General features: G+C 44.2%; 1 protein-coding gene across 4 annotated transcripts in view; it reads right to left on the bottom strand.

The window, feature by feature from the left end:
• Positions 1–16926, bottom strand: part of TNFAIP8 (TNF alpha induced protein 8) — a 143670-nt gene that overhangs the window by 34562 nt on the left and 92182 nt on the right. Inside the window, exon 1 of one of the 4 annotated variants that reach the window (XM_040241690.1) lies at positions 11446–11719. The exons of the other annotated variants lie outside the window; for them this stretch is intronic. Coding sequence (XP_040097624.1) covers positions 11446–11518 — 73 coding nt within the window. The 5' untranslated portion in view covers positions 11519–11719. Of the gene's footprint in view, positions 1–11445; positions 11720–16926 lie in introns of those variants that run through there. 4 annotated transcript variants of the gene reach the window in all.

Here is a 16926-nt window from a genome sequence, read left to right as displayed (position 1 = left end):
CAGCATGCCAGCCCTCCCTGTCCATCACCAACTCCTGGAGCTTACTCAAACTCACGTCCATCGAGTCAGTGATACCATCCAACCAACTCATCCTCTGTCATCCCCTTCTGCTTCCTTCAATCTTGCCCAGCATCAGGGTCTTTTCCAATGAGTCAGTTTTTCACATCAGGTGGCCAAAGTATTGGAGCTTCAGCTTCAGCATCAGTCCTTCCAATGAATATTCAGGACTGATTTCCTTTAGGATTGACTGGCTGGATCTCCTTGCAGTCCAAGGGACTCTCAAGAGTCTTCTCCAACACCACAGTTCAAAAGCGTCAATTCTTTGGTGCTCAGCTTTCTTTATAGTCCAACTCTCACATCCATACATGACCACTGGAAAAACCATAGCTTTGACTAGTTGGACCTTTGTCGGCAAAGTAATGTCTCTGCTTTTGAATATGCTGTCTAAGTTGGTCATAACTTTTCTTCCAAGGAGCAAGCATCTTTTAATTTCATAGCTGCAATTACCATCTGCAGTCATTTTGGAGCCCTCAAAAGTAAAGTCTGTCACTGTTTCCACTGTTTCCCCATCTATTTCCCATGAAGTGATGGGACTGGATGCCATGATCTTAGTTTTCTGAATGTTGAGTTTTAAGCCAACTTTTTCACTCTCTCCTTTCACTTTCAACAGGAAGCTCTAGTTTCTCTTCACTTTCTCGTCACATGGACCACAGCCGTGTGTAACTCAATGAAATTAAGAGCCATGCCATGTGGGGCCGCCCGAGACGGATGGGTCATGGTGGAGAGTTCTGACAAAACATGGTCCACTGGAAAAGGGAATGGCGAACCACTTCAGTATTCTTGCCTTGAGAAGCCCATGAACAGTATGAAAAGGCAAAAAGATACGATACTCGTCCGCTTAGTAGTCCTAAAACACTACTTTGCACCCGCCGTGTTCCAGTTCAAATGCCACCGTTTCTTACAATAATCTTGTTTGCCTCCTAAATGGTATATGGGGCATTTGTTGCTGTTCAGTCGCTAAGTCATGTCTGATTCTGCAATCCTGAGGAATGAAGCACACCGGGCTTCCCTGTTCTTCACTATACAGAGCATGCTTCAGTCTACGGTCAATGCCTGCACTTTTCTAATGAGGAAGGCTGAAGTTCAGAGAGACTCATCTGTGACTGAAAGTTGCACAGACAACCAAGGGCAAAGTCAGGAGGAGAACTGGTCTCCTGAGGCCCAGTGCCTTGTCTGCCGCAGAGTGTCCCTCTGGGCAGCTTGGCTTCTCGGCTGGCGCCGTGTACTGCTGCAACTTGGCCCGCCAAGGCTTGCCATGAGCCCTCCACTCCATGGTGCTTTAAACCTTCTTCCACTCCTCTTTCCACTCATCTTCCCTAAAGGGCCTCACTGAAGTGCCAGCTAACCCCTCTGTGAAGGCACCTCTGCCTGTGATGTCTGCTGAAAACAGTCTCTAGATTCTCAAAGGGTCTATGTATCATCCTCAGGCCCACACTCAGCCTAAACCCCCATCCTGCATTCTGTACTATGAATGCACACGGGGTGCATGTGATGCCCTGAACCAGGAGTTCTTTGAGGGCTGGGCTCTCTACACACACAGAAGAAGTACTAACTTAGCCAGCATCTGCTGCTGTGAGTATCCAAGGCCCACGGAAGGTGGCAGTGATGGAGGGAGAGAGGCTGCACCCAGGAAACAGGACTGTCCATAGTGAGCAGAACAGCCTGTGCTCTGGGGACACCTCTGATCCCCAGCTCCTCAGCCTGGAGGAGGGGGGAGCACATGAAAACACATACATGGGCCAGCTGAACTGACAGCTAGATACACGGCAGGTCACGATGGAAGCAAAGTTCATAAATCGCTTATTCTCTTCCTGACAGGCAACCCTGGTGTGGGCAAATGAAGTCTTGAAGGCTTCAGGCCTCAGGCTGACATGGTCACCTAGGACACTCAGTTTAGTGGCCTCTTTCCTTCCGCATTTCCTTGGAAGAAGTTTACTCCCAGTTATTTATGCAATTAAATCTTGTTTGTCACAATGAAGCTGGAGACTGTATTCCCATGTAAGTCCACGGACAGTGCTATAAACACAAACACAAATCCCCATACATCTTCAAAACCAAAAATATCATAAGGACCAACCTAACAACACAGGAGTTACAGTTTCCCAGAGCAATCCACTCAGCATTCACTCATCACACACTCCAGCTCCATACCTAACTCTCCCTCAAGGTTCTGAAGCCCTTCGAACAAGATTTAAGATACGTGATAAATATAACTGACACTGCTATGTCCTATACATACAAGTTTTTAAGAGAGTGAATCCTAAGAGCTCTCATCACAAGGAAAAATACAATTTTTTTCTTTAATTTTGAACCTATATGAGATGACGGATCTCCCCTAAATTCATTGTGATAATCATTTCATGATATATGTACATCAAATCATTATCCCATACACCTTAAACTTAGACAGCATTGCATGTCAGTTATATCTTAATACAACTGGAAGAAAAAAGATCCAAGCAACTGGTCTTTCAGGAATCTTGATAAATGGCTGATGGAACACTGAGCTGCTTTTCAGAAAACAACATGTTCTGACCCCTAGCTTGCACCGGGCTCCCAGAGCTCTGGGGAAAATCTGGTTGTGAGCCACCCACCTGCTCCTACAATTGCATGTCTGGTGTCCAAATACTCACCCACTCCTCAGCCACATGCATGCAAACCTTCTCCCCAAGGAAGGACACCCCTGCCCCATCAGCAGCTATTGAGCTAATTTTCCTGAGCCATGTTCTCAAAGAAATGAAAACAAGTGAGCTCACTCTTAATCACCTCTCACTCAGTCTACCACTTTGAAAACCAGGGATCTTGAAGGCTCTATTGCAGAGCGAAATTTTATTTCACGGTACCTCCTTATCTTTCACTTTCCCGAGGAACACATAAGAGAAGGTGAAATCGTAAATTTCTGTGTGTTCAACCATTCCATTTAGGTTTGGCAAATTCCCTCGAAAGGCAGTGTAGGACACCCACAAACAAATTAGGCTGTCCTGCTTCCAGGAGATTGCATGCAAAAATCTGCCATGCTAAAACCTAGGCTTGTGAAATTTCTCGTTTGCCAAACAGGCACAAGGTGGACAGAAAGGACCTAAACACCACCTCTCTAGGCCTTGGTTCCTCATCTCTAAATAAAGAAGTTAGACGGAAGGCCCTTCAGAGTTGCTTTTAACTCTCAGTCATGGGGATTCTACTTATATTTGTAGGGGGCAATTTCATTACATAAAGCTTTTCACTGTGGGCTTCCTTAAATATTACACACATATATATAATGATTTTATTTTTTTTTTTAATTTCAGCTTATACTATCTTTTTAGGTACAATGTGCTGAATGAAGAGAAGTATACAGCCATGTTTATCTCACTGTCTCCCAAGTTGTTAGCATCTTTCTCACATGGATGGAAATGTTGACAAATAAATGATTTGTGGCAACTCTAGGATTATTCTGCATTATTAATGAAATGATGTGCTGCATTATTCTGAATTGAAATCACTGGATCCTGAGACTTTGTCTCACCCGACTGCATTCTCTTGCTACTTCCTGGATTATCAACTGCCAGGAGCAGGGAATTTCATCAGCCATGTTATGCTGGTTCTCCCAAGGGCATCCTCATGCAAGGACAAGAAGGTGTGATGCAAATTCAGTCTGATGAAAATTTCAGAAGTGAGGAAGAAAAAGGCCCCAGGATAATTAAGCTTACAGAGTTGAGGTGGGGGGTCAGGCAACACCAGGTTACCAGTGAGGTACCCTGTAAGGAGACACTATGGCATGGATCTATAAAGGGACTTGCCATTTTTAGTCCTTGTCAGCACACTGCACTCCAAGGCTAATGACTATATAAAAGGAAACATAATCACATCAAAGTTCGATGTTTTAAAGCACGGGCTGCACTTTCTACATTATATATGACATCAAGGTCAGCTGTACCAAGGGCTGCGGATTTCATCAGAGCTGAGCTACAGCTTCACCTCTGAACTCATCACTCTCTGGGCAAAGCAGGGCTGGGGAAAGGGGGAAGAACACTGGTAAAGTGATGCTTAGCAATGAACTTGATTTATAAGCTGCCACAGGACGTGAGGTTAAAACAGGGAAGGCACTCCTGGTGTGGCAGCTTATATGATACCATTTAGCTTTTTGATGATAGAAGATATTAATAAACCACCACCATGGAACAAACGAAATTTTCTATGATCAATACTCTGACAGATATTGGTCCCCTTCTTTGTAGTGGAAGTCTCTACTTTTTGAAGAGTTAAAATTTCTGGGAGGTGGGGCAATGCCGACCATGAAGTTCCCGGAAGGTTCTGCAACGCTGGCACATGTGCTGGGGGGCAAAGCTCAGACACTGTCCTGGCATTTGACTGATCTAAGTCATTTGACTGCAAGCTTGTGATCCAGACTGGTTTCCTAAAAGCCCACCAGGAATTCGGACCCCAGCTCTGGCAGATTCTGGTGAGAGGGACTCAAGGCAACCTGGAGCTCGGAGAAACCACAGCAGAAGCACTGAGGAACAGGTTAGGCGACTTAGGAGAGGGCTACGATTGAGAGTGTCAATGCCTGTGCATGTGCCTAACAAGTTAACGTTATCAGGAGAGATGACGAATTAAGTGAGTGGAACGCAACTCTGCTGAGAATCACTCACGTGTATCTATACACCTAGCAGATTTTAAAGAAACTGGAGACTCAGTGGATGCTACAAAGTCACCCTATTGTAATAAGATAACACACACATCCCCAGTGACCTGGGAAGTCCAAGCTCTCCATTCTCAAGCTGTCCTCTGGTTCAGAAAGTGAGGTCCCTTCTCCTCTCCCATAGGTACTCTGGTCTCTCTTGCTGGTGTAGGCTCCAGAACCTCCCACCCAGCCCTGCTGGGTTCCTAGATCTCCTGCATCAGCGGTAGAAGGATGCGCTCAAGACTCCCTGCCCATGTGCCTGGGCTCTTCTCTTTCTCCTCCAAGGTACCTGGTCTCTCCACTCCTGTCTTCTCAGAAATGGGGTACAAGTGGACCCAGGACTCACAGACAGCATTCTCCTGGGTGTCCAAACTACTTGAGGATGGGGGAGAGCCCTGGAAGTACCACATCACAGGGTCTATGGATAGACGGCTTCCATTCAAATCTTGATTCTACCTTTTCTGGTTTTGTGGTTTCAGGCATGGTTTTTAACCTCTCTGAACCTCAGTTTTCTTAATCATTATGCAGAACTAAAACAAAGGGTTATTAGAGAAGTATCAAATGAGATAATATACATAATCAGATGCTTAATTAGCACTGTGCCTGACACAGGAAAGTACTCAATACACTTTAGCTTCAAAATCACTTCTTTGGTCCTCAAGGCAATTTGAGATGCTCGCAAGCCATCTTGGGCCCCAATGCCCATGATTAAAGACATATGCTTGTTTTGCCTCTGCCATTAAAAGTACTTTAGTGGAGGATTTAAGAAACACTATATAGATTTGTTCTCTAGGTTTGGAAGGCACTATCCCTATAAAGCAAGGCTGGATGATCTCTAAGCAGTGCTCTAAAAAGTTTCATCATGTCATGTAATCTCATTTTTAAACTGATTAATTTGACAATGCTTTTTAGGCCCTCCTAAATAGAGGTCCTAGGTCAAGCAAAAACTAACCATGCACAAATCTTGCTTACTGAAGAGAGAGAGAGAGAAAAAAAACTCATAATGCAAAGGAAAAGAAGACTAATACATGAAATACATGAATTTCATGTAATACATGAAAACAAGGTACAGCTGCAGGAAGTACAGGGTACTATGGGAACGCCGTGAAAGAGCCTCAACTCCAGACTGAATCCTGCTGGACACACTACCCACTTGACAAGGGGCAAGAGAGTAAGCCCAACAAAGGAAACGTTTGCTGAGGGAACAAGGAAGTAAATACGCAGGGTAGCGCTAGGGTCAAATGGACCAGTCCCATGGAGTGGTAGATGTCTGTTGCTGGTGATCCACATCAGAAGTCCCTTCCTAATTCTGAAGAAACCCTCATTTTGCAAGTAGTTGCAGCAAAGCTGGAACCAGAGGATATCTCTCCCACAAGCAGCAAGGGCAAGGACACAACCTAGCACTGACATCAGCTGGCTTATTTCTGAGATTTTTAAGTGTGGAGCATGACTAAATCTTCAGGCACATCTGGAGTCCCATCTGAGATGGACCTGAAAAATACACAGGAGGCCAGGGCCATCGCGAGGTCCTAACCAGGAGATTCTTGGCTGCATTTCCTGATGTATCTTTCAGAGGCTAATTCTTTCTGGGGATGTGTGAACTAACCCAATATACTTTCAAGACATTCTTCATTTCAATCCATTCCTCATGCTGCTGCTGCTGCTGTGGCTGCTAAGTCACTTCAGTCGTGTCCGACTCTGTGCAAACCCATAGACGGCAACCCACCAGCCTCCCCCATCCCTGGGATTCTCCAGGCAAGAACACTGGAGTGGGTTGCCATTTCCTTCTCCAATGCATGAAAGTAAAACGTGAAAGTGAAGTCTCTCAGTCGTGTCCGACTCTTAGCGACCCCATGGACTGCAGCCTACCAGGCTCTTCCATCATCCGTGGGATTTTCCAGGCAAGAGTATTGATTCCTCATGATAGCAGGAATCAATTTCCATTTCTTGCAACCAAGAACCCTGATGAGAGAGGTAATTATTCTATACATGAAGGTACAAGAGGAGATGCACTCAACAGATAATGAGGAGGAGGAAGTGCCAGGCGGAAGCTGAAGATAAAGAAGAGGGCAGGATTAAGGATAACTAGCAGATTTGCAGTTTGGAAGCTAAAAAGAGTCCTGTGATATTCAGTGACGACACAAAAGGAGGGTGAGATTTGTGAAGAGTAGGAAATGCCAGGCTCAGTGTAGATCTGTTGAATGTGACATACCCATATGACAGTCAAAGTATGGTGTTTACCTGGACTCACAGACATAGAAAACAAACTTATGGTTACCAAAGGGGAAAAAGGATGGGAGGGAGAAATTAGGAGCTTGGTACAAACTACTGTATATAAAATAGATAACCAACAGGGTTCTACTGTATAGTACAGGGAGCTATATTCACTATCTTACAACAAACTATAATGGAAGAGAATATGATATATATTATATAAATTAATATATTAATATATATTATAATTAATAATATATTGATAATATATAATTAATATTATATATTAATATATTAATTTAATATATAAGTATTTAATATTTAATGTTTAATAATTATTTAAATGTAGTATTATATATATATATCACACACATATAGAATCACTTTGCTGTACACCTGAAACTAACACAACACTGTAAACCAGCTATACTTCACTTTAAAAAAAAAAGCATGGTGTTTACCAGGCAGCTGGCTGTACAGGTAACTTTTAGAAAAGCCTAGACTGGAAGTCTAAGGGATTAGAAAGAAACAGCTAGAGAGTGTAGAGGCATAGGAACTAAGGGAGGAGTTTAGGACTGCCAGGACACCAGTCTTCTAGTGTCAAGCACTGCAAAACCAAGTCAAGTAAGAGCAGGACAAAAATATGAATGCTAGGTCACTGGTGGTTTTAGCACCTGGGAAGTCACTGGTGATTTGAGCAATTTCAGTGGCGTAATGGAGAAAAAGACAGACTTCAGTGTGATGAAGGATGATGAAGAGTGAGAAAGTAGGCATCAGGCAAAAGGTAAAAAAGAAACAGAAAAAAAAAGAAGCAGGTTCGTTTTATAAGAGAAATATATGCCTAAAATTAACAAAGTACCGAGGATTACCTCTAAAGAATGAAGATCATTCATTCATTTTATAAATACTGAATGTTCACCTCTCATTACATAGGTCTTGGAGACCCAGTGGGGAATAAAACAGACATGGTCTTGCCCTCAAGAGCTCGTGGTCTAGAGAAAGATGCTAAACAATGTGGTATTGGCCACAAAAAGGTTAGGTGTTCTGAGAGACTGCAGTAAGGGGTTTTAAGTTGGAAGTTCAGAAAGAGCCTCTCCAACCCAAAAACCTGACCAGGGAAAAGGGGTCAGGTGGGGAGAAGAATTTCAGGCAGAAAGACCATCAAGTACCAACACCACCAAAGTAGGGAGCTTGGGCCCATCTATACACAGAAGGGAAGGAGCCAGGAAAGACGAGGCCAACCAGTGCAGTGAGGAGCCCACAGTGGAAGGAGGCCTCCTTCCACTGCTTCCAGCAGGAACCACGCCTGTTCCACAGACACTGGGAGGATGTGGGTGTGGGTAAAGGTGAATCTGTCAGTCTGAAAGCAGGAAGTGAGGGAGTTGTCTAATGGCCACTGTTTTCTTTGTGAAATAGCAGTCCTGATGAGGCATGAGGGAACTAGGTGAGGTGGTGGCGGGAGGTGCTATTACGGGCAAGAGAGGAGGAGCTGAGCTCACTCACAGCTCTGCCCTCCCAAAGCAACTCCTTCATAGTGGCTTCCTCATTGTTTGGTACCAAAGCTTCAATAACCAAGTCAGAGGAGCCCCAGACCCCTTGATGCCTAGCACTAGAAAGATCTGCAGAGATCTTAACTGTGGTTCATTTCTCCTACCTCATAATTAAGTAATTTATTCAACAGGAATCAATTAAATGCCAAAAATATGGCCATCAACACATCTCCTCAGGAAGCCCCCATCCATGGGAAGCTGTTGATACTCTTTTTTCAACAGTCTTCCCCTGTTTAATAAAGTAGGCTTCTTCCTCCCTTTCTCTTGCTTTCCTATTCATATTATGCCAGGATATCTTAAACTCACTCAGCTTCTAATCGAGCAAGGTCTGAGTTCTTTTTCTCTGTTTAATACTCAAGCACAATCACCTATTCATTTGTAAGCAGGAAAAATTAAATTGATTCTTTAGGAGGTGGCTTTTGACTGAGGATGGAGGTTCAGCATTCCTGGCACAGAGTCAAGTTTGTCCTAAGCTATGGTGGCTTAACAATATCCCCAGTCATTTGCTTCTACATTCACTCACATACACAAATATGTTGGCCTCTGAGGATTTCTGAGTTCAACTTGATACTTTGTTTCATATTCAACCCTAAACAACATATACTAGTCTCTCACTGCAGTTCAGACTAATGATTTAAAGTATCTCCCAGTATGGCAAATCAGGCATGAAGCATCGGAAGGCAATTTGCTTGCAATGCAGACACTGTGAAGAGCTTGTGGTGATCTGACACTAGATGGGATACATAAATCCACAAGGAGAAAAAAAAAAAAAAGCTAAGGCGAAGGGACAGAATTAGTAAGGATAAACAATAAAGATAACTGAGCTATTTAAACAGCACTGAGGGACTTCCCTGGTGGTCCAGTGGTTAAGACTTCACCTTCGAATGCAGGGGGTGAGGGTTTGATCCCTGGTTGGGAGCTAAGATTCCACATGCCTTGGGGCCAAAAAACCAAAACATAAAACAGAAGCAATATTGTAACAAATTTGATAAAGACTTTATAATGGTCCATATCAAAAAATCTTTTTTAAAAAATAAAAATGAACAGCATTGCTCCTTTCTGAGTGGTGGTAGCTAAACAGAGGATGCTAGATCACAGCCAATAACCAATCTTGTCAGAACTGCCGGGACACACATGCACACACACAAACACACATATATACATATACACTAGTCCTTTATTTCCTGGTAGAAGCTACTATGATTCCATTTGTTAACAAAGTATTTGTTTAATCTCCCTCAAGAGTTATTCTACATCCTATTCTAACTGCCATCAATTTAAAACTCAAGCACCTCATATATATAAAAAGAAACATGTTGAACATTCAGTAAATAACAGAAGGAGGATAATTTGCTACAGATTTGCAAAATGTAAGTGATGGCAAGGGGAAGGAAAGGTTAGGAACAAGGGGGTGTGCATTAAGGCACCGCTTCACCTCCAGTTTTCAGGCTTGCAATGGGTGAGCTGGGCTGGAGAGAAGAATGTGGGTGCTGGCTGAAAGAATGTATCCCAAAGAATATGCTTTGGGATACTGTTTTTCCACTTTCTCCTCACCCCCAAAAAAGAAAAAAAACATGCCTGGGAGAAAAATACCAATGTAAGTGCTACTTGTAATTCATATAAAAGTTCACTATTGGCTTCTCTCAGCCCATGTGCCTTCAACTCCAGTTGTGACTAACTGTACATCGCTGTTTAAAAGAAAAGCCTCCAACAGCACAAAGCTCCATCAGTACAGACTCCACGGCAGCAAAGAAACATTAATCCCCCAAGTTCCCACATCAAGCTCAAAAACAATGCTCCTGGCTGTCATTTCTCATTCACACCAGTCCCATATTTCTATTAAACAAGACTGTTTTTTATTGACTGCTTCCCTCACACAGCACAATAAAGGAAATGTCAGCCCACAGAGACCACATCTTGAAACACAGGGCTTAACTTTAGGGATGGGAATCAGGAAAAGAAGAGGACAAATTTCCAGGGCTCTCCCTGACTGGTATCTACCAAACTGAGAAACGATGGGGTTCTTTTCTGCTCCTCAGGCTCCCTGAGCTGCTTTTGACTCGAAATTTACCCATTTCCCAAGAGACTACTTAAAAAGAAAGAAATTTCACAATCTTGCACAGGCTGCTCTCTTACTCTCTCATTTCCCCCACTTTTACCTCACTTACAAGAGGACTTTTGTATACATAAAGTTTCAGGAAACAAAGCGTACAAACACTCACACACAAATAAACTCCCCGAACTAACACCAGCGTATAATTGTGTTTTGGTTGGAGCTTTTCCAGCCCTGTCACTCGCTCTGTTAAGAGTAAATGGAAACCCTTTGCTTTGGCAAAGTTAGAAACAGACAAACTTCTCAGTTTCAAGTTGCACAAGCCTTCCCTCATATCTCTCAGCCCCCTTAAAGCCCCCCAACAAAATTAATTCACTGCTGAAAAGCCAGCAACGATTAAAAAAAAAAAAAAAAAAAACCTATTTCTCAAATAAAGATCTTTCACTTCTCCCCCCACGCAGCTTCCCCCTTTAGCCGGAAACACACAAAGTTTCCAATTTCTGAAATCCCTTTTGAAGAGACCCTGGACTCTTAGGGCTCTTCCAAGGGATCCAGCTTTCGACTGTCCCGACTGCAGGCAGGCAGTGCTCTTCTAAGTACATTTCGCATTCTTGGAGTCAATACTGTGGCTGTTTCGTTTCTAGAAAGATCTAGAAAGCAGAGTTTAGTGGGCTGGCAGAGCCAGGTCTGAGTCTTCCTCCCTCCCCTTTGACCAGCCGCGGGGTGAGAAGTGTATTCGGCACAGTCGCCCTGAAACCAGCAGCGAAGGCGCAGTCAGAACGGACAAAGTACCCATCGCTCACTTTTAAACTCGTATTTGCTCCACTACCCCGCCGCCCTACTTCCACATTCCTCCGCAGAACTTGGCGGGGGGGGGGGGGCCCTCAGCCAAATCCAAATCGTACCTTCCTTGGATTCTTCTGCCTCGAAGTGCATGGTGTCCGGGTAGGCGGCTGCAGGGGCGACGACCGCGGACATGTACTCGCACGAGCTGGCAGCCAAAACCAGCACACAGAAAATAAAAAGGAAGGAAAGCTTCTAAAATCAAAACCTCCGCGGGGCGGGAGGGCTGGTTCTGGTGCAGGGATTTTCAGGGGGAAAGTTCTGCAAGAGTGACGAATCGCGTCTCAGCTGGGCGGCGGGAGTCCGCCCCCGGGGCCGCGCGCCCCAGCCCGTCGCGGGCGGGCGACCTGGCGGCTCGTGGCTGGGCGCACGCAGGTGGGGCTGATCTGCGGAGGGGCCCGGCAGAGGGGCGCCGGCCGCCGGGACCCAGGATGGGCCACGCCTGGGAAATCGATATGCAGGGAAGAAAAGAAAGGCACATCTCTGTTGTTTTACATAAATCACAAATGCAGACGCGGTCAGACATGCACCTCCACCTTCAGGTTCCGTTTTTCGACGCCCATTTAACTTTCTGTTTCTTGGGGTCTTAAACGCCCAATATGAAGGATTTTAAAGCTGCTGGGTTTTGTACATTGTTTTTTGCAGCAAAGTAACATGGATATTGGTCCACGACGCTGGAAGGACCTGCGGCACAAGCCCAGGAATGGGGGCATTTTGAAGAAAGGTGCGGGTAGGCGGGAACTCCACCCCTTACCTTTGCACAGGAAAAGCAGACCAGAAGGCTTAGTCATCCGGTATAACCCGCATGACTTACTCAGACCTTACTCAAACCCCAACCTGGGTGCACTAAGTGCTCTGCAGTTACCCCAAAGGGCCATTCCCAGACGGAGGGGGCACCACTCTCTTCTTCGAAGGATGCAAGCCAAAGGCGGGGGTCGGGGTCGGGTGGCGGGGCGGGGAGGTATTCAGGCTTTTGAAACGCTGATAGAGTAAAGAAGCTGGAGAGTTCTTAGAGGAGATCTCAATTCTGCCCCCTGGTCGGGTCCACCAGCTGAGAGGAAGACGTCTCCGTTTTGCGAAGCCTTAGCTTTTCCTTTGGAGAAGGGGGAACAAGAGCTGCCACCGACATACCTGTCTTAATGGAGGAATTTGCAGAGCACTAGTTTTACTACATATATAAGGCAACAGGTCCTCAAATAACAACCTGAAAGATCCATTAGGAAACTGTGAGAAAAGTTACATTCTTTTAATAAATTTATTTTCCAGCTGCTTTCCTTTCCATCATTTCCCTCATTTTATACAGGCAGAAAATAAGAAGAGAGACTCTATAGTAAATATAAATTTAATGATAAGAACATACAAAAGATACAGATGTAAAGCGTCTAAATTAAGATTTAGTTCTGCCATTTATTATTTGTATGACCTTGAGTGAATTATTTAACTTCTCTGGGCCTCCCTTTCCTCATCTGGAAAAAGAGGGTTTAAAGAATATTAATTACTCCTCAGATTTATGCTGGGGATTAATTAGAGTAATATAAGCAAAAAGTGCTTTGAAAACCATAAACTCCTACACAGATTATTACAAACTACTGCACCATTAAAAGTAATTTTTTGTAAAAGATACTCTAGCGTTTTATTCCAATATTGGGTTTGAATAGGAAAAAACGTGTTTATGCGAGTCACAAGCAGTGAAGACTATTATAAATATTAATGCTAAGTCACTTCAGTCGTGTCCGACTCTGTGTGACCCCATAGACGGCAGCCCACCAGGCTCCCCCGTCCCTGGGATTCTTCAGGCAAGAACACTGGAGTGGGTTGCCATTTCCTCCTCCAATGCATGAAAGTGAAAAGTGAAAGTGAAGTCGCTCAGTGTCCGACTCTTATCGATACCATGGACTGCAGCCTACCAGGCCGTCCATGGGATTTTCCAGGCAAGGGACTGCAGTGGGGTGCCATTGCCTTCTCCAATAAATATTAATATAAGATATTAAATCACTTCCTACTGCTGAGTGATTCTATCACACCTAAGACACCAGGCAGTATTTCATCTCAATTCCCTGAAAGGACAGGAGAGAATGATGAGAGGAAGACATAGCCGGTCAGAAAGGAGAAAAGAGGAGAAACATCTGGAAACTATCAGTACTGTAGAGCCTTCCGGAAGCTGACCTCACCAGGCTGCACCCTTCTGAAAGTCCCAGTTAATTCCAAGGTCCCCTGTGCCACACATCTGAGCTGCTAACATGCAATAACTTAGAAACTTCATTCTGTAACTTCAGACTTACCGAGGAGACATGAAGGTCATTCTGAGACATGCTCCCTCACTAGTCAGAAGCGACCTTTCCTGTCTTGTCTAAGGAATCATTCTGGAAGTCCCCCCACCCTACCCCCAACACACCATCTGTCCTTTGCCCTCCCCCATGGCAGCCCAGCCTTCCACAGATGTCTGCCAGGAGCCCAACAGCATCTCACCAGGGCTGTGAACTTCATAAAGATAGCTCCCATTCATCTATAATTGGAGTAAGTAGCAACACCTTTTCAAGGTGATGATTATGCAAATTCACAAAACCCAAAGTCCGGTCTCACCAGTCACAGGAAGGGCTCACTTTTACCCTCTTCCTTCAGAAAGTGCCCCCATAAGAGTGATTTATAAAAGGTCCTTCTGTAAGTCCAATTTTGTTCAAACCACACACGGCGTGTTAAAGTACGTGTCCTTAACGTCCAACTTGTTTTTACACTGGGTTCACAAAAAGGCCCTCAGCGTTGCTCAGGTTAGCCAGGGAGAACAACTGCTGAATGAACAGATCAAGCGCTGCTGTGTCAGCCTCTTAATCCAATTTAGAATCATCTTAGCAGCTAGGTTGATCTTTGACTTTCACTGGGGTCCTCAAGAAACCTGGCAAGAAACTTCTTTTGTATTTAAATGTAGCCCAGCAGTCACCTTGAGGAACAAAGTCCCGATCTAGCTCCAGTGCAAGGTAGGCTCGGTTTATTTTGTGAGTGTATCTTAGCCTCTCTCCATCTTGTCCTATCTTCCTTAAAACCACTCTTCTTTAGGATCCAAATTTCCGGATAGTCTATGACTTCCCCATGTGAAAGCATCTGCGTCCTTCTCAGAAGTTTTATAGACCTATGTTTTACTGTTTGGAAGCATTTATTTCTTTGTTTTGTGGTTAACTGCAAATTTGTCTAAATTTCCTTAACCACCTAAAAGGAGAAACCAGCTGACTGTATTAGTAAAATAAGGTATGAGTTCAGTGTCTGCCTCTAATTAGCTCTTTCTGACTTCTCACTTCACTCCTCTGAACTACAACTGTACAATATGTAACATCAGGATGTCAGTTAAAATTATGTATGTATTTTGTACACGTTCTATGAAATCATCAGAAAAACTGTCCAGAGCTTTCCATGTTTATTTTTTCCACAACACTCTCTGTATGGTAGCCTAAAAATAGTAGCTTACCTACGTTCATGTAGGTAAGAGCTTAGTTGCTTAGTCTGACTCTCTACAGCCCCATGGACTGTAGCCAACCAGGTTCCACTGTCCATGGAAATTTCCAGGCAAGAATACTGAAGTGCGTGGCCATTTCCTCCTCCAAGGGATCTTCCCAACCCAAGGATCAAACCCACATCTCTTAAGTCTCCTGCATTGGCAGGTGGATTTTTTACCACTAGCATACCACCTGAGTTAAAATGCAAGCTAAGAATCTGAGATCCTTAGGTCAGGAAGATCTTCTGGAGGAGGAAATGGCAACCCATTCCAGTATTCTTCCTGGGAGATCCCATGGAAAGAGGCGCCTGGTGGGCTCCAGTCCATTGGGGTGGCAAGAGTCAGACAGGACTTAGCAGCTACACCATCACCGCCAAGATTCTGGTGGTTTTTTCCTTTCTTTTTTTTTTTTCAATCAGTCATTACCAAATATTTACATGAGTCACATGTAAAAGAACTCTGCTCACCTGGAGGTTACTGGCAAATTTTGGTAATTTTGATCACAGACTTGGAGTTCAACCTTCCAAGTGACCTTGGTTCTAAGGAAGATATTAACACCACCTCTCAACTGAACTTTATCGTAGAACAGCAGAAACATCTTCTTTTAAATTATGCATCAATAAAGCTGTTGGAAAAATGCCTGGGCTTTGGGCCTTTTCCTTACATCCGCCCAGATGTCTGCCAAGAACAGGGAAGGTCAGCAAGTGTTCAGACTTAGAAGAGAAGACCAGCAGAATTGGGAAGAGAAGGTACAATTCAATCAGGAGGAACCACACTCTGCTCACATTAGAGAATGCGGTAAGTTCTCTGCAGCGAAAAAGACTAAGCATCTCTGTCAATTTTTATAGACCTGTATAGCTTCCAGCCCTGGAGAAGGGAATGGCTAGTACTACAGTATTCTGGCCTGGAGAATTCCATGGACTGTATAGTCCATGGGGTCGCAAAGAGTCGGACACAAATGAGTGACTTTCACTTAGAGCTTCTAGGTCTAAGAATTCCATACCACAAAAAAAAAAAAGGTAATTCCATCGATATTTTTATTTCTGCCATGCTGACAGGCTGAATCTATACAAACAACATTTAAGTCAGTGAGGGGGAGGTGAAAAAGAGTTGTTTACTTAGTATAAAAAGTGGCTTTCTCCTATTTGACTTTGAAGCTTTCCTCATCTATTCTTGTATTATTTATGTCTACTCCCTTGAGAGTCTTTACAGGCTTCCATGCTCTATATATAAAGTTGGCTTTCAGTCCCTCTCCTCACAGAGGGACCTGTGTTCTTGGCCTCATCTGGTTGTGACTGTGGGCTCTGCATCCTTCTTAACCTCCTTAGACATCTTGCACTTAACCTTCCAAAAGGAGTGGGGCTAATTGGGTATCTCACCAGAGTCCCTGCCTAGCCCAAGTGATCTCACTCTTCATGCCTTAAGAAAGTTTGATTTACCAAAAGCGGAGAAAGGGCCACTCAAATGACAGTGGAAATCTCTCACATACCTTCTCAGGAGCCCAAGCCCTGAGCCTCAAGTGACCTCCTGCTTACGCATTGCTGGTACCGGGATGAGGCAGGGGAGGTTGGGAGGCAGGACAGAAGTTCTGTGAGTCAAGGAAGAAGGCTCACAATGAGTGCTGAGTCAAACGATGGGGAAAAGCTGCCTCCCAGGGGCCATGCCTGGGAGTCGGAAGTTTGTTCTGTGTAAACCCTCTTTTCAGTCTTCCCTATGGCTTTTTCTGTAAATCCTCCAGGCTCACTACCGCTCTGGGTGTGAGTGGATAATTCTGAGGAAATGAGAAGTGCTGACATCTGGAGTGATCATACACAGGGAGAAAACAGTACATCTGGGAGGCACTTGTTTCCTAGGCTCTCATTGTTTGCTTTTCTTTTTCTCCTAAGAAATCTTTCTTAGGAGAAGAGTAAAAACTTTTAGCAGATGATGAAACACACACACACTCAAAATCAGGTCTGAAAATATTACCTGAAGAATTTATGACTTTGGATCTTTCTTTTGTAATACTTAGCTGGGATGCCTTGCATTTACTATGCCTTGCATAGGCTTTATGCAG

Source organism: Oryx dammah, unplaced genomic scaffold (assembly GCF_014754425.2).
Source record: "Oryx dammah isolate SB20612 unplaced genomic scaffold, SCBI_Odam_1.1 HiC_scaffold_5, whole genome shotgun sequence".
Taxonomy (NCBI): domain Eukaryota; kingdom Metazoa; phylum Chordata; class Mammalia; order Artiodactyla; family Bovidae; genus Oryx; species Oryx dammah.
The sequence above is the reverse complement of the archived record's forward strand: the minus strand, read 5'-3'. Positions and strand labels throughout refer to the sequence as shown.